This window comes from Myotis lucifugus, unplaced genomic scaffold, assembly GCF_000147115.1.
Source record: "Myotis lucifugus unplaced genomic scaffold, Myoluc2.0 scaffold_59, whole genome shotgun sequence".
Lineage (NCBI taxonomy): Eukaryota > Metazoa > Chordata > Mammalia > Chiroptera > Vespertilionidae > Myotis > Myotis lucifugus.
The window spans coordinates 3626271-3652897 of NW_005871107.1; the positions used below are offsets into that span (position 1 = coordinate 3626271).

Sequence of the window (26627 nt, forward strand, 5' to 3'; positions counted from 1 at the left end):
TTTGTGAGTGTGACAGGAATGGGTGTTCTCACAAGTCACTTTCTAATCATATCTAAATAACCATCTACTTAGCTAACTTCAGTATAAAGATATGAATCTCAATATAGGGTTATATATGTGTATATTAATTATATATTCACATATATAAAGTATTTTGGCTTTTTTGTTGCAAGCTTGTATCATTTTTAATTTTCAATGCAATTCATCCTTTTCATTTTATTAACTTTGCCCATGATATTCACCATATTATTTTAGTATCAAGAGATGTTTGCATCCCTTTCATTCAGTAAACTCTTTCAGATGTGTTTGTAAAGCATATTACTGATTTGTAAAAGATGTGCCATTTTAATTTTCTAGAATTGAAATGAACTATTACCTTTGACATTTTTTTTTATTTCCAAAACCTGCTGTTTTGGTAGTAAAAATATTGTGGTAATTTTAGCCACAATATTAGTCTTATTGTTGTCATGTTAAAAGTATTTTGCTATTAAATATTAAAAAATTATTTTTACTGCAGTTTTTATTTTTATGTGGTGTTTGACATTCATGCACATTAGTAATTGCCTTAATAGTGACTCCTGTCCATTTCCACCAATAAAGACCCAAAAGGATTCTTCACACCACTGAAGTAAAATGTGACTGATTGCCTCAGGCAGGTACTGCAGCTAATGGGATTTTCACCCTACACTGTTTCTTTTAGTGACATTCCAAGGATTCCTGAGAGCTCCCACCCTCCCTTGGAATCCAGTGAGTATAAGGAAGATTTCCTTGTTGTTATGGTATGTGTTGAATGAAATTGAAGAATAAAGATTTATTGTTTTCTTTAGTTATTTGATGTAAAAGACTTGGTATGGTTATATTAAAGTTATCTCCAATGATACCAGAAGTTGGCAACCATAATAATCATTGGAAACCCAAAGGTATTCTAAGATTTTTTTCTTTTTCTAATCTGTGTGTGTGTGTGTGTCTACAAAAATCTTTATTGGCAATACCTTTCTGAATCATAAAAGTCAGGATCCCTCATAGAGCTCAGTTATTACACCTGTGATAGTTCTATTTACTTTACTGTATCAAATGCATACCATCATGTTATGCATACCTGCTAGAGATGAGACCAGATTTGGTTTTGAGCTTGCTGATAACCAGTATACAAATGGAAATGGAACCAACTGCATAATTTATAGAGTTGATACTCTTTAAGAATTATCTGCTGTAAAAATAAAAACAAACTGATTATTAGAAGTACCGATGTTCTTGTACTGAGACCCCCCAAAAATATTATCTTAAGGAAACTTGATAAAAGAGACATAGTAACAAAGAATATTACAGCACTGTTTCTTATAGTTAAATGTCTTTGGCAGGCACAGAATGATGCTTTGTGGCTTAAATTAGACTTTATTTATAGGATAGAAAAAAAATTGTGTGGATAGCAAATTATCAGGCAATGGTCCATGAATAGTGTTTCATCAATAAAGCTAAGCTCTGAATGGATGTGGGTTCAAGGTTATACTTACTGGAGTAACAGCATTATATAGACATTCTATACTGCTGGTTGTGTCAGGGTACACTTAAACAGTGAGTTGGGACTAGAGCAGTGATGGCGAACCTTTTGAGCTCGGCGTGCCAGCATTTTGAAAAACCCTAAATTAACTCTGGTGCTGTGTCACATATAGAAATTTTTTGATATTTGCAACCATAGTAAAACAAAGATTTATATTTTTGATATTTATTTTATATATTTAAATGCCATTTAACAAAGAAAAATCAACCAAAAAAATGAGTTCGCGTGTCACCTCTGACACGCGTGTCATAGGTTCGCCATCACTAAACTAGAGAGTTTTCATTTGAAAAAGGGGGGGAAAGGGCCTCATGGAATGGCTGAGTGGAAAGCCAGCCTCCTCCACAAGAAGGGGAAGCAAGTCACTTGTGGTGTATCATAGAGCCAGCATTCTCAGACTTTCAAGAGATTCATTTGTAAGAGCTAAACTGAGATAGATGGTAAATCTTATTTTAAAACAGTGATGAATTCCAGGCTTAGATGTACTCATAAATTATATATGCATTCATTTAAATTTAATTAAGGATAGTTCAAAACAGATGATCCTTTAGCCAAGATAATTGACATAACGGGTACCATCTTTCTCATTAAAAGTGTGAAGCCTTCTGCCTATATGTGAGATTATGCAAGAGCCTAAACTGTACCCTCTAAAAAATGTAGAAAATCAATACTTACAAATTGAAGCAAATAAATAAAATATTTGATTATATCCATTTTATTACCTGTAAAATAGGCAGTTAATCAAAGAAGATGGCGTAAGTTTCTACAACTAATTGAAAGTAGGCTCTGCTGTTATTATTGGTATTTAATTCTGGTTTTATACAAATAACATGAATTTAACATTTTATAAAACTACTAGGGGCCCAGTGCACAAATTCGTGCACCTGGAAAATGAACTGTGGGCTGTGAGGTTGCTGTGGGAACAGGGGCGGGTCTCAGCCCATCCTCTGCACCCCCGCCCGGCCCCTCCCACTGCGGCCCCAGGTCCCCTGTCTGCCCGCTGTCCCACCCCTTCCGCTCGCTCCCACACACTGATGGTGCTGGTCCCGCTTGCACCCGCTGACAACTCGGAACAATTAGGGCCGGCGCCAGCAGCGGGTGCAAGTGGGGATGGCGCTGTCAGTGGGTGCGAGCAGCAGCTGCTGCCCCAATCACCCCTCAGAAGCAGTGGGAGGTGGAGAAACCCTCAGGGGTGATTGGGGCCAGCAGTCGCTTTCGCACCCGCTGATGGCTCTGAGCCATCAGGACTGGCACCGGGCACCAGCAGCGGGTGCGAGCGGCGGCTCTGGCGCCGGCAGTGGGTACAAGTGGGTGCGAGAGGCAGCTGCTTGCCCTGATTGGCCCTCAGGACCGAGGGGAGGTGGAGACCTTGAGGTGTGATCAGGGTCGGCAGCCGCAGCTGGCAGCTGCTGCCGGCAGCGGGTGGGAGCTCTAGATGGGACTGCAGCACGCGGAAGCAAAGAATTTTCAGTAACCACCAGAGGCTCGCCCTGATGACAGAGACTGGCACCCCGCCTTGGTCTGGTGCCCCTGCTCACCTGCTCCACCATCCTGCCGTGGCTGACTCCCACCATGTTCTGTGCGCGCCCCCTGGTGGTCAGTGCCCGTCATAGAGACCGGTTGTTTGGTTCTTCAGTTGTTCTGCCATTCGGTCTATTTGCATATTAGGGTTTTATATAGATTTATCCCCACACATATGGTATAAATATACTACTGAAAATTACTTAGTTTTTTTTTCTCATTTTAGGTTCAAGTTCTTTTGAATCTCAGAAGATGGAAAGGCCTTCCATTTCTGTTATTTCTCCAACAAGTCCTGGAGCTCTAAAAGATGCCCCGCAAGTCTTACCAGGACAACTTTCTGTATGTATTTTTTATACATGGTGAAGACCATTAATATTTGCTCACTGTTCTGAGTCTATCTTAAAAAATGTATGGCTTTTTTTAAAGCTCATGGTATATTCATAGTCACTTAACACCATAGTCAACATCAATGCATTTTTCATGCATTTTTAAGATCATTCCTTTGTTTATATATTCATTTGGAAATATTTATTGAGTGTTTATAATGTGCCAGATGTTCTGAACATTAAATGATAAATAACCTAAGTAAATATAATATCCATTATAGTTTGTTATACAAAAGTTTCTGAAGTAAGTAGTTGGTTAGACATAATAAACTCAGCAAATTATGTGTCATTTACTTAAAACCTTATGAGCCTGGAGACAGAAATATTTACATTTAAAAGTATTATTTTTAACTTTTTAAGACATTTGGTGAAACTCGTTATGCTGATATCACCCTGAAAAAGCTATAATTTTCTTCACTGTTGCCTTATCTATGACCCAGGAAAAGCTGGATAAAGAAACTATGGCTAACTTAGGAAAACTCACATCTTTGTAGATTATGGTAGAATATTGGACATTTGTATAAATAACTAAAATAAAGTGTTGCTTTAAATTATTCTATAAATATTAGTTGATCTTTTTCTTTGTTATAAAATATGGATTTCTGTAATCTGTTTTTGCCACTCTCCTCTTGGTTTTAATTAAATAAGATAACTGTAAGCTTGCTGTTATTTTAAAACCTTTCTTAGTCTTAACTTGATATATTGAATATCTTTGTTGAGTCTTTTATGTTTATTTTAGTTTCCCTGCCATCCTTTTATTTTCATTGTATGTGTAAATCTCTCATATACTCCACCTGTATTTTGAGAGGAATAAAAATTCATTTTAGTTTTATGAAAAACACATCTCTGTGATTAACTGGGAACAGAGATATGAATTCATACAGATCCGTGTTTGAATCATTAATCTGCCCCTTACTGTGAAAAAACAATCCCATGGTAAATTAGCTTATCTGCTTGTAATGACTCTTAAATATGTTCCAGTATATACCCATTAAACAATTACATTTTTATTTAACCATAAAACTAAAACTGACATAAAAATTTTTAAAACAAAATTAAAGTTAACATTGTCTACTGCTAACACAAATACTGTATTGGCTGCCAAAGTCTTGGTTCTTAGGAGTCTAACAATAGCTCAGTGTGTCATTTTCCTATTTTTCTTTATTCAAACTATCATGAAATCTTAGGAGAAATATCATTATTTGGCCTTCACTTATTCTGAAGTCATCATTTATGTATTATATATCCCTTTGTTCTTTTCCCCTTCTCTCAAGAAAATTAACCTATAATAGTTTAATTATAAAAATTAAATGAGACAAAACAGAAAACAGCAGTAACTGGTGTAAAATAGACCTACAGTAAATGTGTTTCTTGATCTCCCAACTCTCTTGTACATATTGTTCCAAATATGAAATCTCATTTTAATTCATCTACATATGGTACTATAAAACACATTTAGGCACACTATAATTATTAAGCACTTATAACCACCAGCCATTTTCATTTGTCATTTAAAAACAAGAATAGCCCTGGACAGGTGGCTAGGTTGGTTGGAGCATCTTTCCATACAACCAAAAAGTTGTGGTTTTGATTCCTGGTCAGGGCGCGTACCTCGGTCGGGGGTTCCATCCCCAGTCGAGCACGTATGGGAGACAACTGATCAATATTTCTCTCTCACATCCATGTTTCTCTCTCTTCCTTCCTCTCTCTCTAAAATATCAATAAAATTAAGAAAAATGTAACCTCCGGTGAGGATTAAAAAAAACCCACAAGGATAATAATTTTAAAGTCCGCTACTTCCCTTTATTTTTTATAAAATGTTTATCGTTAGTTTATTTTCATAGCATGATATGATATAAGAGAATATAACACTGCAGGTCTACCAGTTGTAAGTCATGTTTAAGATGCATGAAGAGAAAAGTCAAGTTCTAAGTGGTTATGCCTTCAAATTGGTATTCTTTTTCAAAAATAATATATACAATTCAATTAAAAATGTTTCTTAAAAATAATTTTAGTATTCTTTTGTAAAATTATAGCTCATTATTTTTACAAATAATTTCTTCCTTCATTGCTCTTAGGTGAAACTGTGGTATGATAAAGTGGGACACCAGCTGATTGTAAATGTTCTGCAAGCAACAGATCTACCTTCCAGGGTAGATGGGCGGCCCAGGAATCCCTATGTAAAAATGTATTTTCTTCCAGATAGAAGGTAGTGAATAATTTTAGAAAAAAATATGCAAAAATCTTTACTAACAGAAAAGGCAGAATTTCCTTTCTTGGATATAGTTTTACTTATTTTGTAAAGCTTTATTGAGATAAAGTTGTTATGCTAAAAATTGCACATATTTAATGTGTACATTTGATGAGTGTGGACATTTGCATACACCTGTGATATAGTTTTAAAATTTAATAGATATTTATCTGAGGGAATGAAGTACATTATCTCTTAAAAGCAAAGCCCTCAAACCTTGTATTTTTTAAAAAAATAATCTTCCAAGTTTTAAGTTTTCTATTACCTTAATTATATACATATTAGTCTTTGATAGCTACACATCATTTAAAATATACCTCTGTATGTGTTTACCTATAATCATAACTACTGCTTACATTGTAGTTAAAATGAGAATAGCATTAATCTCTACAGTATTTTTAGATTTTTTATATTAAAAGAAATGAATTAAACCCCAATAGCAATATCACATGTAACTACAGTAGGTGGCAGCATATACTTGTTTTTGCTCTTTCATTTACAAAACATACTTCTTTTTTAGTGATAAAAGTAAGAGGAGGACCAAAACCGTAAAGAAAGTACTAGAACCAAAATGGAATCAAACTTTTGTCTATTCACATGTACATCGTAGAGATTTTAGAGAACGAATGTTAGAAATAACTGTGTGGGATCAACCAAGAGTGCAAGAAGAAGAGAGCGAATTTCTCGGAGAGGTGATGTATACTGTAAAGATTCAAGTCAAATGCTTATTCAAGTTTTTGTGATATGCATTGCTTATGATTGCCTCTTAGATTATGTCTGGTAAATGTGCTTGCTTAATTTGAGAATGCCCTTGCAGATCCTCATAGAATTGGAGACAGCACTTTTAGACGATGAACCACATTGGTATAAACTGCAGACACATGATGAATCTTCACTACCTCTGCCTCAGCCATCACCTTTCATCCAAGGCGACACATTCATGGAGAAAGCTCCAGCAAAAAACTACAAAGTAGGTTAAAGTTCTTTTTAGTTACCAGAATTAATTATGTTGTAATGAGATTAAATTTCAAGGTATTTTCTCAAATGCCTGTTAGAAATCAGAGTATTGGAAAAGTATTCATTTATGTAAAGTGACCTGGCAAAACCATTTTCTACATTTTCCCACTGAATATGATATATACATAACAGAGTAATTCCAGAGCTGAAAGTTGAACACTCTGAATTGTAATTCTTTGCCCAGTACTGATTCAGTTGTTGATTGGTTAGGTGATAGAGGGATTTTTGTTATTATTAATGGATTGCTATATATTAGCGGCAACCTCTTAATAAGTTTAAAGTTCCTAGGTATTTTTAGTATTACTATTCCTAAAAAATTAAAATAAACATATAAACTTTGTTGTTTTGCAACCAGTGATTGGGAAAAACTATTTTTTCTGGGCATCTCCATTAAATTTGAATTATGACTAAATCTCTCATTCAATAATTGAAACATAGATGCTTCTCTTTGGTAATGTAGAACCAAATTGTTTGCCTCATATAATTAAATATTTCATGCTAGTGCTTCTGTGATCAAGCATTTCCTCAATATTAATATTTAATGCAGTGTAATGGCTAGTTCTGAAGGCTAACCATGCATATTTTATAACGGGCCCTGATGTCCTTGCAATAATATGAGCTCAGTGGAGCTCCATCCATGAAAGGTCTCTTTGAACCTTTCCACTCAGCCTCATCCTCCTCGAACTGCAGAGGAGGACACCTCACTGGATAGAAAACAGTGTACGCACTTTGCAGTAGGCTTTTAGCATAATGCCTGAACTAAAGAATAAATTGAAAAGTCAAAATCTTATTCTATGAAGTCCCCTCCCTTCAATGATTTTATGGAGGAAATACCTAGAAACTGTTATCCTTGGAGAACAAACATTACTTTAAAAATCTGCTCATCGTTTACTTCCAAAAGTATTTAGTAGTAATATAATTAGCTGGAATTTTAAAGGACTGTGACCATGTCATTTACATTTCATAAACCAACAAGACACAGAGGTATCTGTTTGCCTTACTGTTGTGCAGGATCTCAGCGAATCAGTGATAGTGACATCTCAGATTATGAGGTGGATGATGGTATTGGAGTAGTGCCTCCAGGTGCGTGGGTGACGAGCATGACCCTGTTTCACTGTGTGACTGTGCCTGTTTTCACTGTCAATCTCCAGATGTCTTTGGGATACTGAACTGGAGATATAGCACAGATAAATCAGTGTTATATTATTCCATGGTGGCTTGTGTTCCAAATTACTACGAACATTTAAAATTGACTAGCCACTATTCATTAAGGTCCCCACTTTTTTTTAACTTAGGTTCTTTCTTGCAAGCATGGCTAGCTAGGCTTAAATCATTATTTCACAATGCTGTGAGCGTAACTGAAAAAAATTTCATTGTGAAAGGATATGGTTAATTTTCTTTTTAAAAATCCATTTTCTTATGTTTTATCTTGTATATCTATGATTTCCCTTCTTCAGTTTTGAAATAATGTAGCTGTCCATGGAATATATTGAGAAAGGTGCATGGCAGAATTTAAAGCTGCATGTGGCATGGCTTAACTTCTAATGCTTTTGTGATGTGTTTACCTCTAATTATAACTAGAATGTGAATTTATGTTTTAAAATAAGGAAATGCTTTAGAAAGATTCCTTTTAAGTCAATTTTTTGTTGTATAAGTCAGAAAAAATTTTTATGGCATTGTGGAATTCAAATCTGTTTTTCATCTGACTATTGTCAGAAAGGGAGTAAAATCAAGTAATAAAGGATTATTTTCTTAGCACTAGTCCTGTACTATTTCCTTGCTTCACTAATAAAAAGTAAGAAAATATAAAAATAAGAAGATATTAAAGAAACAATCTTGGGACATATAAATAAGAATTATTAAAGGCTTTTCTTTTGGACAATGTTGACATATAACCCCTTAATTTATGTAATTTCTCAAATACAGATGCACTTAATTTGAGGGTGATGGTTTTGGCAAAGTTAACAGACAGATTCCACACTAGTGACTAAATTCACAATTTGGAAAGATACATACAACTTCATTAAAACTAAGAGAAAATTATAGAGTTCTATAAAAATTACGTCTCAGTTGCTTTCATAATTCAGAGAAAATACAGTATTTAATCACTGTATTAAATAAAAATATCTCTAAAAACCATAAAGCTGGTGGTGTACACATCTACATGCCTAGTTATCACTCTTGATTATCAGACCATCAATGAGAATTTAAAATAATCTTGGATAAAAGTTGGCAACATTTAATATTTTATGCACCGGTGGGGTCCCTTGGCCTGGCCTGCGGAGATTGGGCCGAAACCAGCAGTCGGACATCCCCTGAGGGGTCGCAGATTGTGAGAGGGTGCAGGCCAGGCCAAGGGACCCCACTGGTGCACAAATCTGTGCACCGGGACTCTAGTATAAATGTAATTTACTTCTGTGGATGATTCTCACATTTATTCAGCTAAAAATTTTGTATATTTTATGCTGAGGCAGGATAGTGAATGACTTAATAAATGGCCAATTTAATAAATGTTAAAGGGGGAGTTCCTTCTTCTTTCCCTGAAAGATTCCATGGACAACAGCCAAAATGGGCGTTAGGGGACCCACTAAAGTGCTTGGGTACCACCAAAGAACACTGAATTCTAAATATACTTATATTCCATAATGAAACATGCCATGTCATGATGTTCTGTAACTTCTAAATTATCATTTCAAATATTCATTTTTATTTAACATTTAAAATTCAATGAGGGAAACTCTTCATGGAATATAACTAATAAATTACATTAACAATAATTAATATTTTATGGTCCAGAGGTCTCTTTATAAATTAATAAAGGAGTAATGAAATTTATTTATATTTGCAGGTATACTCTTTATTACTCCAAAATAAGTATGTGGTACCTCCTAAAGACTATGTGTGGCAAATAGAATATAGCCACCCACTCAGTGCTATACTAGTACATACATGTTAAAGAAGAAAGATGAGCATCTGTAAAATAAGGGCAAGAAGCTAAAATACGGTCAAATGATAAGTTAATGAAAAGTGTGTTGACACATTCTCATATAGAGGTTGATTACAAACGCATTTCCTAGCATCCAACATAAGGAGAAATCTATTTAGATATAGATACCAATTCTGCATGTTTTTTCCCCATCTATTTTTAAAAATGCACTCACAAAATCTATCACAGCCACCCCTTAAACTTTCTACTGCCTTGGCTTTTCTTAGAACCAGAGTTCAGTGCTTTTGTTTGGTGCTTTGATACCTTTCTCCACTGAGGGAATCTAAGGCTCTAAAAGAAGTTGAGGCCTACAGAACTACATCTATTGACTGTATAGTTATCATAATGTTATTTTTATTTAAAATAAGTAATTTTAGCAGCATAAGGAAAGTACAAATAACCATATACATAGTGCCCTAATCTGAGGCAAGATATCCTGCAACCTCAGCTTTTCAGAGCATTAGGCAAATTCAGAAAATGGAGAAAACCTCTAACTTCTAATTTTCAGCCAACTGAAACATTGAACTATGCATAAAATAGCAATTCTCTTCCACCTTTTTCTGAAGGTAGAGTACATGTTGTCAATCACAAATTAAACATAATAAGAAAATCAAATTGTTTTGTAAAAAGCAGATAAGAACTACGTATGCATATTAGAATAGGATAAAAAAAAGACATTAATTTCTATATAAAGACAAAGAACCCAAGACAAAAATTAGTTGTACCCTTTTAACAATAGCAAGACATCCAAATTCTCTGAGTTATTTATAATAATTATTCCAAATTAGAAAGTTCTACTTATATGCCTTGAATATTTATTGAACTTTTGAAATGGTGCTCTCAATTCAATATTGAGCCTCCATAATTGTTGTGTAATTGATACCAAATGTTATTAAAAGATACCAAAAGTTAATTTAAAATGTTTAACCAATTTAGACTTTGGATTAAATAACTTTGAAAACAGCCATCATTTTTTATATGCTGCAAAATAATTTCATTAACTGAAAATTGGTCTCTTTTCTAATTGCAGTTTATATATCTGAACAACAATAAAGAAACTTTTATGCATGGAACTCAAAATAATAGCCTAATTGCTGTTATTTTTATTATAAAATGAAAATATATGAAATTATAACGTTTATAGTTATATTATTCGGTTGTTATCCTGATATGTTTAGAGTGACAAAAATGGTTGAGCTTCTTTGGTCTCAATATTGACACATTACACTTTATAAAATATTAAAGACCTAACTTCTCAGTTAAGCTCAGTAAAAATATCATATAATCACAAAAACATAAACTGTTAAAGAATTTTAGTCTTCCTTTAATAATGATGTTCCATGGCATATGGGAGTTATTAATAACTAAGTGAACAACAGTTTAGGCTGCCCAATTAAATGTAGTGTTTTCATGGTTCATGGACATTTTATGTAGTTGTAAATATAATTATTTTTCTTTGGCCAGAGAATTTAACATTTCACTTTTAATAAGAAGAAACAGTGACCCTGTTAAAAAATGTAACTAAACTGCTACTATAGATTTGAGATACTTTTTATCTTAAAATTAGAGATAATATAAACAGAGAATGACTTTTAGAATTTATTTTTAATTGAAATTATATTAACTAATAATTATGTTACTACTAACACATTTGTGGGATAATTTCAAAAGTCTGGGGTAGATTTGATGATTGCTTCTTTTGGAGAGTTAATTCTCTCTGTGTTATTGTCATAGTCATCTCCACCAATACATTGTTTTCATTTGAAATTTGCAATATTATCTGTGGTTTGCAAAATTCATAATCAGTATTTGTAATAGTGAAGATCTGCTACTCTTTGTTAATTAAAATTGGAATGAAATTATTTCCATTTACTTATTCGTGAAGTCATCTGAAACTCAATTAAAATAATTTGGAAGAAAAATTTAAATAATATTTAAAGAGACACCAAATTTCTAAGCATTGACTTGTATATTAACTCTAGTTTACTGTCAAGTTCTTGATTTGTGTTGCAATAACATTACTAACTCATTCATTCTTTACGTTAAAATAGTATACCAACTCATTATAATGTCTGAGGCATCAACTGTCATATTTATTTATATTCAGTAGCTTCATGGTACTTTTGAGCCAAACTGTAACCTGTTCTTATGCATGTATCTGTTACACTCTTTGTACATACACTTAATAGTTTTGAAGATATGGGTAATAGTACTGATTGCATGTCATTTATTTTAACGTCATTTATTTTAACATGTCAGTGGCTCTCTTAGATATAATTTGCTATCTCCACATTAACATTTACATTTTAAAATACTGACTCATTTTTTGTGTGTACTCTTGCCAGTAGGTTATAGGTCTAGTGCTAGAGAAAGTAAATCTACAACATTAACTGTGCCAGAACAGCAAAGAACAACTCATCACCGCTCACGCTCAGTATCTCCTCATCGCGGCGATGATCAGGGAAGGCCGCGTTCACGTTTACCAAATGTGCCATTACAGAGGTAGGCTGGGAGACGGGCTCCGTGTTCCTGACAGTATGTTTTTATTATAACACTATAAACTACCACAGGCTTCTGTCTGAAATGAAATCAGGGTTTGGGCAATCAAGTTTTTTTTTCCAGAGTCAATTGTAGTCAAAATGCCTTTTTATTCATGGCCCAAAGTTCTATTCTTTCATCTCAACATTCTGTTCTGTGCAACATTCTGCTCATTAATCTCAAGAAATTTCTCAAGGAATGGAAGAAGTTTATGTCCCAAGCACTGTTTTTGAATAATTATCTTGTATTCTGCTTGCCAGTTGTCTCTTCTGTTATGAGAAATCATGTGGTAATGAATGAGACCTGTGGAGAAAAGTGGCAAAGATAATGAGATTAAGAGGAGGAATATATTTTTTTAGAAATTTAGGATTGTCTTTTTGAAGTACATTAAATACTTGGAAAAGTGTATAAGTTATAAGTAATATATTGCTTTATTTCCTCTGACCCTGACTGAAATTTTAATCAAGTAAGCAGATAAAATTATGGGCCTTTTTGATAGAATTGCAAAAGAAGTTTGGAAAAACAGAGCATTCATAGAGAAGTGTCTTTATAAGTCCTGATGAAATAGTTATTTGGTTATGATCCCAGTGCTTTTCTAGCTATGTCAGTTGTTTGCCAATTATTGTCAATTCTTCCCGGTTAGTCTGCCTGCCTGATTTGGGAAGATGATCCACTTTGATGCATATGGATTTTTTGTAATCATTTTAGGAGTTTAGATGAAATTCATCCAACAAGAAGGTCACGTTCTCCAACCAGACACCATGATGCCTCTAGAAGTCCAGTTGATCACAGATCCAGAGATGTGGATAGTCAGTATTTATCTGAACAAGACAGGTATTTGTTTAAATTATGATCTCAACATTATACATTTTTTGCTCTGTTTTAATGTATGGTTGATATCTTGGCATAGTACATTAGAGAGTAAAAGTAATTCATCACTCAAAATTGAACTTTTCTCACTTGGCTAATATTAGATTGTCATAATATAGGCAATGTTTAAAAAAATAAAGATGCTATGTTTAGCTATTTTCTAATGTACAATTTATTGTTGATTTAGCCTAGATCATAGAAGTGAGCCCACAAAAGCAATCTTCAAATATTTTCTATTTTGTTGATTGTAGCCTTTGGGTTGCTTTTATGTAATTATAAAATTATGTATTTTATATTATTAAAATTTTTAGATGCGGTCATCTGAAGGATAGATAACATTGCAGAGTTTCTGTGAGGACATCAATAATAATATTTTTATATACCTACTTTTTATAAAATATATTTCCATAAAATGTCTATAAAGTAGAAAATATTGAGGTGGATTCGTATGAAAAAATATATCCTGGACATAATTACTAAAAATCTGCATTGTGACTCTACATACCCACAGACTTACTTTCCAAACGGACCATACCTGTAATAATATGCCTGACCACAAGCTCAGGATATGATTTAAGGTGTTATAATACCCACATTATTGAATATTCTCTTCTGTCTTTTTGAAATGGAGAAACTTTCAGGGAGGAGTAGGGGGAATGATAGCAATGCTAAATGGTTGATTTTTTTGCCATGTAATCAAGGATACAGAACTCAGGTAGAGCTTCTTACCTCCCTAATTGTCATCCTACTGCGGGAAGAGGTGCATGACCTTCAGAGGGAGAAGTTATATTGGCTACTGGGACAGGAGCTGCTCTGAGAAATAGGATTCCACACTGCTCAACTTGAGTTGGGTTGGGTTGAATGAGGGCCTCTTTGTCTACAATCACTGAGACCACCATGAATTTAGGTGAGGAGGGAGAAAAAGGACTTCTTGCCCAGGGCATTCAATAGAGTTGAATTAACTTGAATGTATAAAAATATCAAGTTTAAAATGTAATAGTCCTATTTTAATATACTCTTGGTTTGCTAAGGCGAAACATAATATGTAATACTGTATTTTCAGTGGCTATAAAAGCCAACAAAACTACCATGATTTAAGTTGCTTAAAAGAAATAAAAAAAATTAGGGTTCCCATTATTATGAGAAAGGCCAAGTTTATAGGCCTTTCAAAAGTTATTAAAATAATCCAAATGTCTAGAATTGAACATAGATTTCTGTGTCTTATTTGAGGAAGGCTTGGTTTTGTTTTGTTTTTATATTCTGTAAGATCACTTTGAAATACAATTGCAAATCAGCAACAGCTAGGACTTTGACAATAATGTTTGTACTTTATTGTTTAAATTTTTTAAAATACTGTCATGTTTTGTTTAACTTCTCAAGCAAGTATGCTAGTGCAGACAATCTGGTTTCTTCCCTTTTCATGTTTTCATCGGCATACCATTGGCATATCCCATGTCATTTAATGCCTCATAATTTATCTGTTTCACTCACCACCCATCCTGTCTGTGCAGTGAGCTTCTTATGCTGCCCAGAGCAAAACGAGGACGAAGTGCAGAATGCCTACATACTACCAGGTAAATACAGGGATTTGGTCATGCTAACTGTGTGTGATGACTCTCTTTCCATTCTACTATTCTTCCGTCTTTTCCCTAGTGGTACATAACGTTATTTTCCCAAGTATTCAAAATTCGTTTCGTTTTATATGGAGGTTGTGGAAAAGCTTCCAAATATATTTTAATTCTGATTCAGGCAGTCGACTTTTCTATTTGTAGACTCAAAAATACAGAGACTGGTGAGCCTCTGCAGAACTGTTTACACATTCCTTAAACGGAGGAACCAATTTCTGCAATTAAAATCCTAAGTGCTCACTGTGCGCAGCCCCACCCCAACACACACACCTGTCTAGTCACAAGAGGTCTGATCTACTGTGCATGGCACTGTTACTGTTTTCACGATTATAAGTTTGCTTTTTCTTTTAGCCTTTTTAAATTTCCTTTTAAATAATCTACTATTGTTTATATTTTGTTTGCTGTTAATAACACCTTTACCAGTTTATTTTAATTTTATTTTTTGTGTGTAATTTTTCTATTTCTGTGATTTATGTGCACTTTGAGAAAAATTGATTGTGTTGATTGTTTACAGTTTTTAATTGCTGAGCTTCAACTTCCTTCATGATAAAGAGAGGATATCGGACTTGCTAAACAAGGAAAATAACCTTTATTTAGTATCAAGCACAGTGTTAAGTATTTAATGTACTTTATCTCAATTCCCTGACAGTAACTATGTGATATTATTATTCTCATTTACAGATAAGGAAAGATGATAAGAAAGTTTAATTTGATAAGGAACAGAGCAAGAATTCAAAAACAGGTCTATTCAACATTTTCCACTAAACTAGTTTTTCCAAAAATATGTCCTGAGAAATTAGTCGTGTGATGTTCCACTAATAAAAGTGTTTAACTCAGACAGATTTTGGAAACATTGCAAATTAAAGCCCCTCCCTGGAGATTTAATATGCACAGCACATTAAAGTCATGTACTAAAGAAATTTCTCATTGTTTAAGCCATTTTACCTTACATCATTTAACCATCAAACTCTTTTTCATAAAATATATCCTCAGAAAGTAATGCTGAGCAGAAAATACTGTGGCTGCCTGACTGTACTAGATACTTTATACCTGTTATCTCTAATTCTCACAGCGTCCCGTAGAAAAAGGCTTAACCACTTGACCTGAATTACCCAGGTTAACAGCCAATAAGTGGCAAAGCCATGGCGGTAACTTAGACCTTAATACTGTAAATTGTATGCTGTTTTCCATTCATTGTCCCATCCTATGCTGATCCCTGTTCCTGAAAAAATGACTTTTGAATCAATTGATTAGAAGTTATATAGCATCCTGTTACTAAGGATAGCTGCCTAAGGTTAGGAGTTGAAGACTATTGTCTGTAAAGAGACAGAATTGTTAGTTCCAGTAAAATTTGTCTTCAGTTTGTGCTCAAACATTGTACTCGAATACATTTTTAAACTGAAGCTTTAAGAGTTTTCCTTGGATTCAACCATTAGTATACACATGGCTAAATCAGTGGGGTGTTTGATGTGCTCAGCAAATGTTATTCCCTTCTCTATTATCATACTTTAATGTAAGCCAAAATGGACTTTCACAGTGAGCAATTTATTAAATTACCAAAAAATTAATTGATTAACAACCTAGTTTGCTCTTGGTGGTATAGATAGTTCAGAAGCCCTCACTGATTTTAAAGGAATTCAGATAAAGTTTGGCCTTGTTTTGGTCATTTTTTGCTGCATGAGATTTCATATTCTGATTTGCATCTAATGCCCATCTCACCCAGTTTCCAATTATAGATTATACCTATGGTCAGGTTTAGATCTAGAAGCTTATAATGAAATAACTTGCATCACTAGAGTAGCTTCTTGATCTTTTGCCATTTCCTTTCGTAACCTAATTGAGTACCATGATCAACCTCGTCCCTGAAACGTTGGTCAGTTATTGACTTATTAGAATATTAACTCTTAGTCATATTTTAATTCCTAGATTACATAAATTATTTGGCTAGTACTTTGAGCTACGAGTTGTTTACTTCCATGGAAGCAGGTATAATATTAAATCAATAATTACATAGTAAGTGTAAATATTGGTAATTCATATAGAGTAGTTAGCAGATTTTTTCAAATTGAAGGAATTAAATTATAATTTAAAGTTATCTTAATTATGAAGACAGATGTCTATGATTCCATATTTTAATTATTCTATTCCTACCTTCAAATAAGTATTTTGCTTATTTTGAGAAAAAAATCAACAGCAAAATATCCATCAATGTTTGTAGCTTTATAGGCCACCTACATTCTTCATATCCTAGTAAAATTTGCTTCATATATATCTTTCTGTTTCCAGCGTGTTTGTGTGGCCACGTTCCAGACATCTTGTTAGGCATTATAAAACCTTACCACCCAAGATGCCTTTATTACACAATGGTTCTCACTGGGATAGTTACAGTAAGAGCTATAACAGTGAGTCCCAGTTACAAACGAATCCTTTGCCTATTGAAGACAGCAAATGTACATTCTAATAAAGCATTAACATTTTCCTTGAAATTAATTATACACAGAGAAACATTCAATTAATGGTATCTAAAATAGTTTTAATTATAAAACATGAATTCTAGATTCCTCTAAATGAAGTCCTACTCAAATGTCAGAATTCTAGTTGTCTTCTTTGTCATTTATTTCTTGTTTTACCTGTTGATTTTAGTTATAACAATTAATTTCATATTATTTTATTTTTGGATGATTTTAATTTGTGAAGCTCAGTTCTGCCTGCACATACTCAAACCAAATCAGTGATTAGACAGGTCTTTCCCCTTCATCGTTTCTGTTTTAACGCAAAAGTATTGAGATTTACTGATGAAATATTGGTTAGGTAAGAACATGTGGAAGACTTACCTTCCACTTCCCTTGTCTAGTGTTGTGAACCAAAATAGCTGAGTTGTAAAATTTTTCTCCTCTGATGTCCTTCATTTTGTTTTGGTGTGGCATCTGTTCTTGGTAATGAAGTTTTAGGCATTTTGTTGTAGTGCTTTTTGTATCCAGTTGTTTTTTTTTTGTGTGTGTGTGTGTGTTTTTTCATAAGCAGGTGTGATTTGGTTTCATTTTTCAGTCTGAGACCCTTTTTAAAAAAATTATGCAAAGCAATTCAAGCATAATCTTTGTTTAGTTTCATTTTCTAAACAAAATTTTGCACCGTCATCCTGTCAGCTCTTTCACACCCTTGTGAACTGAATCATGGTGATTCTACATTTTATGTAAAGGGGACATTATTTTATGCTTTACTCTCTAACATGGTCTTCCTTTCTTTGTTTTCTTTGTCTTTCTCTTCTACCATTGGATGCAATGCACTGGCACTAGTGAACTGCAGCCCTCCCTTGACAGGGCTAGGAGTGCTAGTACCAACTGCTTGAGACCAGATACTAGTTTGCATTCACCAGAACGAGAAAGGTATAAAATGAAGACTTTCTTAATTTTCTATCATTTGTACTAGTGATTTTTTTTCTAATCACTTTGTTTTGTTTCATGTGAGTCTTGCAGGTTTATTCATTCATGTTCACTTTGCTAATTGTCTACATGTTTCCCTCCCTTATTGTACACGTCTGTGGAGAGATATGTGTATGTGGATAAACACAAGGGCCCATATACACATATTTCCATGAATGTCGTTGCAAATGGTGTGGCGTAATTTGGAGCTGCTTCTGGCTGCCGCTTGTCCCCTTCTGTTGCTGTTTAGTTGTTTTATTTGCATAAGACTCAGGGAGCCTTCAGTATGCTGATAATGTGATAAGGTCCATGAGTTATCTGAAGGGGAGGATCATTTTTCTATTAGTCCAACTGATAAATAGTATTTATAGGTTCAACAACAATCTTCTGTAACCTAAAAATAAGAAACCTATTTAGATAGAATCCTTCCCCTGTGCATCTATGTTCACTTTTTAGCCAATCTGCTCTTTGATGTAGAACAAGTTTTGCATTAAATTATATTTTAATAACAAAAAATGGTATGTTTACCATAGATTTCCTGATTTCTTAAAAAATATATACATAAATATATATGTATGCATATGTAAACACACAATTTTGCTTGAAACTTTTAATTGATGAGTAAATGATTCTAATTTTAAATTAGATGTATTCAGTGATTGTTACACTGCATCCTAATTGTGAGCAGCTAATATTTCCATTATGATGGAACTTTCTGTTCCAGTAAACTTGGTTGTAATTGATAGTCTTGGTTATACTTGTTACCTGTTTTCAATTAGAAGTTACCCAGTGGAAATTTGCATACTAAGTCTACAAATCTTGCAGAAAAAATATTTAGTCATGCTAATGTAACACCCTTCTTCTTCAGAGACTGCTTAAAGCTTTTTTTTAGCAATATAACTGGTCTTATTCTATTCACGTATTTATCATATGTTTATTTATACAATGGAATGATAGGTACAAGTTACATACTCATTTTTTAGTGTCCTCATAAGATTCTTTATATTTGTAAAATTTGTAATATGAAAAATAAAATTAACTATATTTTGTATTTTTTTACATTTGTAGTAGAATTTTAGTTGAAATAACTATATACTGACTCTTCAAAAAGCACAATAAATAGTATTTTATTTTATTTTGTTACAGATTAACTCCAAAAATAAATACAATAGTAGTGAGGAAAAAATTTTTTAGTTCTTATTACTTCCTTATATGTTTTGAAACATATAAGGAAGTTATATGTTTAGTACTAAACAAGGGCATAAATAGCTTAAGTCAGTGGACTCTTCTGACTATAACACCACTCTAACATTTTTGATACCATCTATGTCAGTGTTATCTAATAGAAATATAATACAAACCACATGTGTAATTTAAAATTCTCTAATTGCCTTATTGAGATTATTTAAAATTAAATTATTTTAATGCTTCAATTAACCCAGTATATCTGAAATATTATCATTTTAACATGTACTCAATTAAACACCATTCGTGAGATATTTTGCATTTCTTTTTTATTTTTTTTACAATAGCCACATGTGGTTTGTGGCTGCCATATTGGACAGCACAAGTCTGTTTTCGCACTGAAGATTATCTGGCATGTGTTCCCTTGTGACACTGAAGCCACAGAGTTCACAAATCAGTCTCTCAGATAATACCCTTGAAACAGCTCAACCTGTAGAAAAATAATCTGGCCCAGGTAACAGGGTCAGGTCATCATGAAGGTCAAGTCATCATGAAGTCTAAGTGAGAATACTTACATTTGGTAGAAAAACAAAAATGTGATTGAAAACCTGTATTCATTCTATACATCAAATAAAAATAAATTTGTTATTAAAAAATGAAAGGGGGCAGGGAGTGATATTATCAATGATTTTTAATTTATTTGGGTTACTTTGTTGCCAAGAAGGAAATAAAGTGAGATGTTTTCATAAAGAAAATCATAGAAGTTATAGATGCTTATTGGTTTGAAGGATATGGACCTCAAGTGCCCTTTTGTGCCCACACCTATAAGCAGATTTGAAGCAGTACATAACAATATCAGCAGTGGTGACATTTTTCTCTTTGGAAAATGTACCTAAAGTCCCCAGACAGGATGTGCAGAGAGTATGAACAGGGAGGCTTAGACTCTAAGCCTTAGAGCAGCGGTTCTCAACCTGTGGGTCGCAACCCCTTTGGCGGTCGAACGACCCTTTCGCAGGGGTCGCCTAAGACCATCTGCATATCAGATATTTACATTACGATTCATAACAGTAGCAACATTACAGTTATGAAGTAGCAACGAAAATAATTTTATGGTTGGTTCACACCATGAGGAACTGTATTTAAAGGGCCAGAGGTTGAGAACCACTGCTAGAGGGTTCTCCAGGTTACTTAATTTCTCTGATTGAACAGAAAGTTTCTTATGTCAATGTCTAATATATGCATAGTGGATAAAATGTTAGAGAAAATATGTTTAAAACCTAATTTCATATTCTTAAAATAACATATTTCCATAACCTTGTGAACTATTAAGTTAAACACTTTGCTGATCTGACTTTAAGCCATTTTGATGAATATTTATACACTGTTATACCAACTTAATACTCTTTTTGAAGTGTCCTCACTAACTTTGAAGACAAATGAAGTTTTGTGTTAATACAAAGGATGAAATTGTCAAATCAGACTTAATGCCCAACAGCATACTTCGCTAATGATTCAAAGTGAAGGGACACCAGGCACAGTTGGCATATTCTTTTTCTGAAGGAGTCCAAAACCTTCAGATCCACCTTTGCTCCCCTGTTAGGTTGGTGTGGCCCAGGTTAACAGATGCATTTCGAATAATGCATGTAGAAGCACTGTTTCCGTTTTTGAATGCCTCCATTTTATATTCTGTTGAGTACACAAATAACAAAATTACTGTGGATTATTCCATTCCCCAATTCAGTCATGACCCATAAATCAAGAAATGTTGAGTTTATTTACCATAAAAGATCTAGAAAGACTAGTTATATCCTACTGAAGACTTATAATAAGTAAGGACACTCCTTTATATTTTCACTAGCAAATAACACTGCATGTTTACAAGGTCTTGTCCCTAGTCTTCCCTTTTATCTTTATCAAGGTCTGTCTGAGGTCATTCATTCTCCCTTTTTCCCTGATTGGGAAGGAGTAAGTTACTGATGTGTATTAACCTTTCCCAGGTTTTGAAACAAATCACTGCTTAAGTGTCCAGGGATACTGATTTTTAGAGTCCCCGGAGAACAGTTACATTTCTCAGATATTTCATTTTCTTCCTTGATTTTTCATAAAAACCATAGCCTTACTGAAGGCTCATCAAAGGGTAGTCTATATTTACTACCTCCCTTTTTTACCTCCCAGTAATCCTGCAGTCTGACTCCTGTCCCTTCCCCTTCAGCCAGTGTGCTGAAATTCCTCTCTAGATTACATCTGCTTAGTTGTCCAGCAGCATCTTGCAGCATTTTACATTACCACCCTGTCATTTGAACCTCTCCTCTCATTAAGCACCCTCTACAGATTTTCGTATGCCTCTGTTTTAACAGTCTACTTTTGCAAGTATCTCCTCCTCTCCTATCTTATAAAGTTATGTATTTTTTTAGCTCCATCCTCAGTTTTTCTCTTTTGCCCCAGTAATTCTGTCCTTGATGTTATATTTCTATTAAAAGTTTCCACTCCAGTGCATATGAAGATAATACTCCACTGCCATTGGCCAGGCCAGCCCTTCCCCCTGAGTATTAGGCCTAAATTGATAAAGGGTTGCCCGACCCTGTGTATGCCAAAGTTTAAATCAAATTCCTTATCTCCCCTTACATTTTTTCATAGAAAAATGTTAACTCTTTCTAAAATTTTCTCACATCTGATAGTCTTGACTTGTCACCAGCCACAGAATCTGGAAATACTTCTCCTGCTCCTCATTCGCATCAAAGTCATTGAATTCTACCAATTCCCTTGAAAATACTCAAAACAGAACTTCACTTAGATCATATTACAGCCCATCTCCAGTTCCACTGTCACTCTTGATCCCATTAAATTTCCTCCTAAGCTCTATTAATAATTTGTATTAATTTTTTCTCACTAGTTTTATTTCCATTAAAATTAAAATGCCCCATTTCCTTTGTTATCCACTTAAAAATTCCACTCATTCTTCACAAATGCAAGTCAAATAACCAAATATTTTATAAAACCTTTATTAACACTATACCTCCCCCTGGACTAAAATGAATCATGGGAATCATTTGTTCAGATTTGGTTTCTAATATCATAATAGTTCACAAATATTTCGTTTGTGCTATTTATGAAATGAATGATTCATATTTTCATGTAATTTCTCTTTTAGATAGTGAAGTTGCTTGGCCATGTTCTGCCAAGATATATGCACTGTTGAAAGATGTGTACATATGAAAGTGTGTATATTAACTACACACTTAAATGCATACACATTTGTTTTAAGGTATATCAGTGGTGGAGAAAAAGCCACAATATGAGAACCATTTAATTGCCTGTCAATTCTAATTCTTTTATATCTCATCAGTGGGTCCCCTCTCTACTATTTATTTCTTAGATTATTTCTTACCTGTATTACCACAAAACCTAGAGCCTTATCTCCTTATTATCTACTTAAATATTTATAAATACTTATTGATTACATATTCTGTGCTATGCATAATTGATGAAAGCACAACACAACACTATACTGCCTTATGCAAGGAGCTCACAGCCTTTTAATTCAGTCCCATAGACATCAAGGTAACCTTTTTTTATTTTGGGTCCAGTGAAAAGGATGGGCTCCCAACAAGGTAGATGTTCATGAATTAATGAATTTCAATGCCTGATATTAAAGTACTAATAATGTAACTTATAGGCAAGCTGTTTTGGGAAAGAGAAATCGAGAAGAGGTGGTTTAGTTCAACTTCATGATTAATAACTACAACATAGCCTGCCATGTTTGAAGCTGTGTGTATGGCTCAATTACAGGGGACAAAGATTTTGATTTTGGTCCTTTCCTTTAGTGTAATAGAAGGAAAGGATAAGGAAGTTGCATATATTTTAAAAGCATATAAAACATTCTAGCCTATTTGCAGCTCACAAATGTAAGATACTAAAATGTATGTAATATCTATTATTTGGGGGGAAATTAGGTATAAATTGATTCAACTCCCTTGATATAAAATATATAAGGGAAAAGCAAAGATAATTCTTATATTGGTACTACTATCAGCATATTCAGAAGGACTTTGAGTGTACAAATATACATGAAGTATGATGAATATTTCTTCAAAAAATTACCTGTTAATGGCTTGCATTCACAATTGCTTGTTTCTAAGTGTACACCTTTTTCCTTCATAGCTTTCACTGCATGTTCAATAATTACAGCATTTTTCTTTACTTTTGTGTTCGAAAAAAACAACACAGGGACTGGAATTTTGCCTCAGGAAGCAAGGTTATTCATAATCCTATTGAATTAATATTCATTATTACTTTACAAGAATACATAACTCTATTTTTGTGTTTTCAATAATACCATAAGTTTTAACACAACTGAATACATCAATGTAGAAACACTACAGTTGTAATTGTTTTTACTTATTTGAGAAATATTTTTTCTTTTTTGTATTTGGAGAAAGCCAGTAAAGTAAAAAGATACATTTTAAAGCATTCATATTGGATTGACCAATTATTTAAATAATTATGTAATTTAAAATTAATGTCAAATGTTTTTAATGTTACAAACATATAACACATTTAAGAATGCATGCTACACAGTTTTCCCTTCTGTCCAAATTCTGCTGTTTAATATCTTTATTTGCTTCACAGCTTCCTCAAAGCCCTGCTTGAGTCAGGCCGAGTCTGTCTACCTAGAGCTGATGGATTAGGCACAGGCTTCCAAGGGGCTTTCCGAATTAAATACCTGCTCACCTCAGATATCCTGATCACATGTTAGCAGCCCTTTGCTGATTTTGTCCAAATTGTCTAATACACCCAATTAGCCAAGTTATTAAAAAAAAAAGGCTGGATTTCTTTTTGAAACATTAGGGCTAGTCTACTTTGGATAATTAAAAAATCCTACAGCTAGATGAGTTCTTAAAGATCATTTCGTTATCCCTTGTTGCATATGAGGAAGCCAATATATGGAGAAATTATCCTATTCCATATGTTTATATCTGATACACAAAATTTTCCAAATCGGGCCTGTTCAGTCCCTGATTGCCACTTTTAAGTTTTTGACCAGTGGCTTCTAATTTGTGGTTATACACAGGCAGAATATCAAAATAGTTTAACAAAGGAATGAACCAAGTTTCAAATACTTGTCTATATGCTAATCACAAAAAAGTGTATTATTATAAATGCTGAAATTAAAAAAAGACAACTGTTTAACCAATGGAGAACTACTTTTGCAAGTAAAGATTACACTTTTTATTAAAGGTAATGCTATTTTAGGATGGTGCCTATCTGTATTTCTCGTTTTTATTCATCAGTAATTTTTAAATTTCATAATTTTTAAATTTCAATAATTAGTACTGAAGTTTCCCCCAAGAAAAGTTGTTAAGACTTCACTGCTAGCATCCACACAAATGATTTCTTCATGCCATTGATTACACACTAGAGAACATTTTGATTTCTTCCACTTAAACTGTTTCTACTTTGTATTAAATCTATACACCTCACCTTTGCCACTTGATCCAGTAATCTCAAGGCGTAGTATCAAATAGGCACGGGGGGCTTATTAAACCTGTTTTATTCAAACATAAGGCAGATACTTAAAGATGCATCTTTTTAAAATCTAAAGTTACATACATATGTATGTGTGTATAGATAGGTATAAAAACACAAGTACATTTTAAAAGGACAAAATTACATTCAATAGATTTCAAATACCTTCACAAATAAATTGTTTTTTTATTCACTTAAAAGTTTTCAGATCTTATTTTCTTATTATATTGCAATTTGTCTTTCCAAGGTTTGTAAAGGTGAAGAATAAATTGTGGAGCAAAGAATCTACACTTTGCCTTTTTGGGGTGCTTTTCCAGTCCTACTGTTCCATATGTTCTTTTATTTTAGGAGTTACTAAATGTCCTGTTTTTTCCTGTCTTGTTCATTGGGCAAACAGGGGTAGATGGTCCCCCTCCCTAGATAGGAGACGACCTCCTAGTCCCAGGATTCAAATCCAGCATGCTTCTCCGGAGAATGACAGGTACTAGTCACCTCCTCCTCACAGACAAGTGGCTTCAAAAGGCTAGTCGGCCACAAAGTGAAGGATAACCAAGAGCAGTGTTGGTTATGACATGCTTCCTTTCAGGGGCAAGAGCCAGATGTGCTGTGATTCCATCAATAAATGCATCCAGCTTTAATAAAGCACCTCAGAATTAGTGCAATGAGGGTAGCATGCCCTGAAATGAATGTCAGTGTGCAAACACACAAAGTTGATTCCAGTGGAAGAGTTCTGTTTTAAGGATGAACATTTATTTCGTAGTTTTTGATTTCTAAAAACATATTAACTATTGTTTTGTTTACATGTAAATAAATAAAAATTCTCAGGTGCTTTAAAATATGTTAAAAATCTGTCCGGACCTATTCTTTGTTATATTGGTTGATGGTGTAGTCTCGGTTGTCTTGTTTTGTTACTACATAAGCTTGTTGTTAATAAAATACAGGCTTTGGGGTATACTTAAAAATATCTGATTTAGAGTGGAACACCTCGTTCTTATATATAATATTGTGTTTTTACACCAAATACTGCAAGGGCTGGGGTCAGTCCACAAAGAAGTTTTTTTAAAAATAGCATCCGTGCTTTGAATCCACTTTATTCTGATATATCATAAGTGCTGCGATATATAGTTTTTATTGGTTTGTTATCCTCAATTGTAGTTAACTCAGTTCTCTTGTTTTATGGTCTTTGTTATATTTTAATATAGTTATTATCTTTAGATATCTTTCCTGACTAAGTCACAAAGGGTTATTGGGTGTTTTGCATGCTTCTCTTTTGGTGTAAGCAGAAATTCAGTTAACACGTTGGTGATTTTTATTAAGTAGATAGTATATATGGTATCTCAGAATTAGAACAACTAGTCATGTCAGTGTACCAATTTCTTTTTTTTAAGTATGTGTGTATAGAGCAGAGTAATTGTGATCTTATTTAAGAGTAATATCATTTATTTTCTGTATCCATAGTCCATATATATTCAGGATTTCAACTTGAAAGAAACATTAAACACTGTCAGAACAAATTAATAAGTCATTTTACAAATGTTGGAAAAGATCACAAACTGCTATTTTATGAAGGCTTTCGAGATATTTTATCATTTCTTACTATTGCTTATATTTATATATTTTGTATTTAAAAGTTATTTCTTCTGCTGCTATCTGATTTATAGGATAAAATTTCTGGGACTAGAAAAATTAGTGAAATCTTTCTTTTAAAAATATTAAAAATTTAGTCTTTCAAATAAGAA

General features: G+C 33.5%; 1 protein-coding gene across 1 annotated transcript in view; it reads left to right on the forward strand.

Annotated features, from left to right (window-relative positions):
- RIMS1 (regulating synaptic membrane exocytosis 1) overlaps nt 1-26627 on the forward strand; it is a 160620-nt gene that overhangs the window by 30857 nt on the left and 103136 nt on the right. The window contains 12 exon segments of the mRNA XM_023754316.1: nt 701-747; nt 3306-3418; nt 5544-5674; nt 6237-6408; nt 6534-6636; nt 6639-6686; nt 7745-7816; nt 12065-12221; nt 12966-13091; nt 14639-14701; nt 18052-18141; nt 25286-25369. Of these exon segments, the coding sequence (XP_023610084.1) occupies nt 701-747; nt 3306-3418; nt 5544-5674; nt 6237-6408; nt 6534-6636; nt 6639-6686; nt 7745-7816; nt 12065-12221; nt 12966-13091; nt 14639-14701; nt 18052-18141; nt 25286-25369 (1206 nt within the window).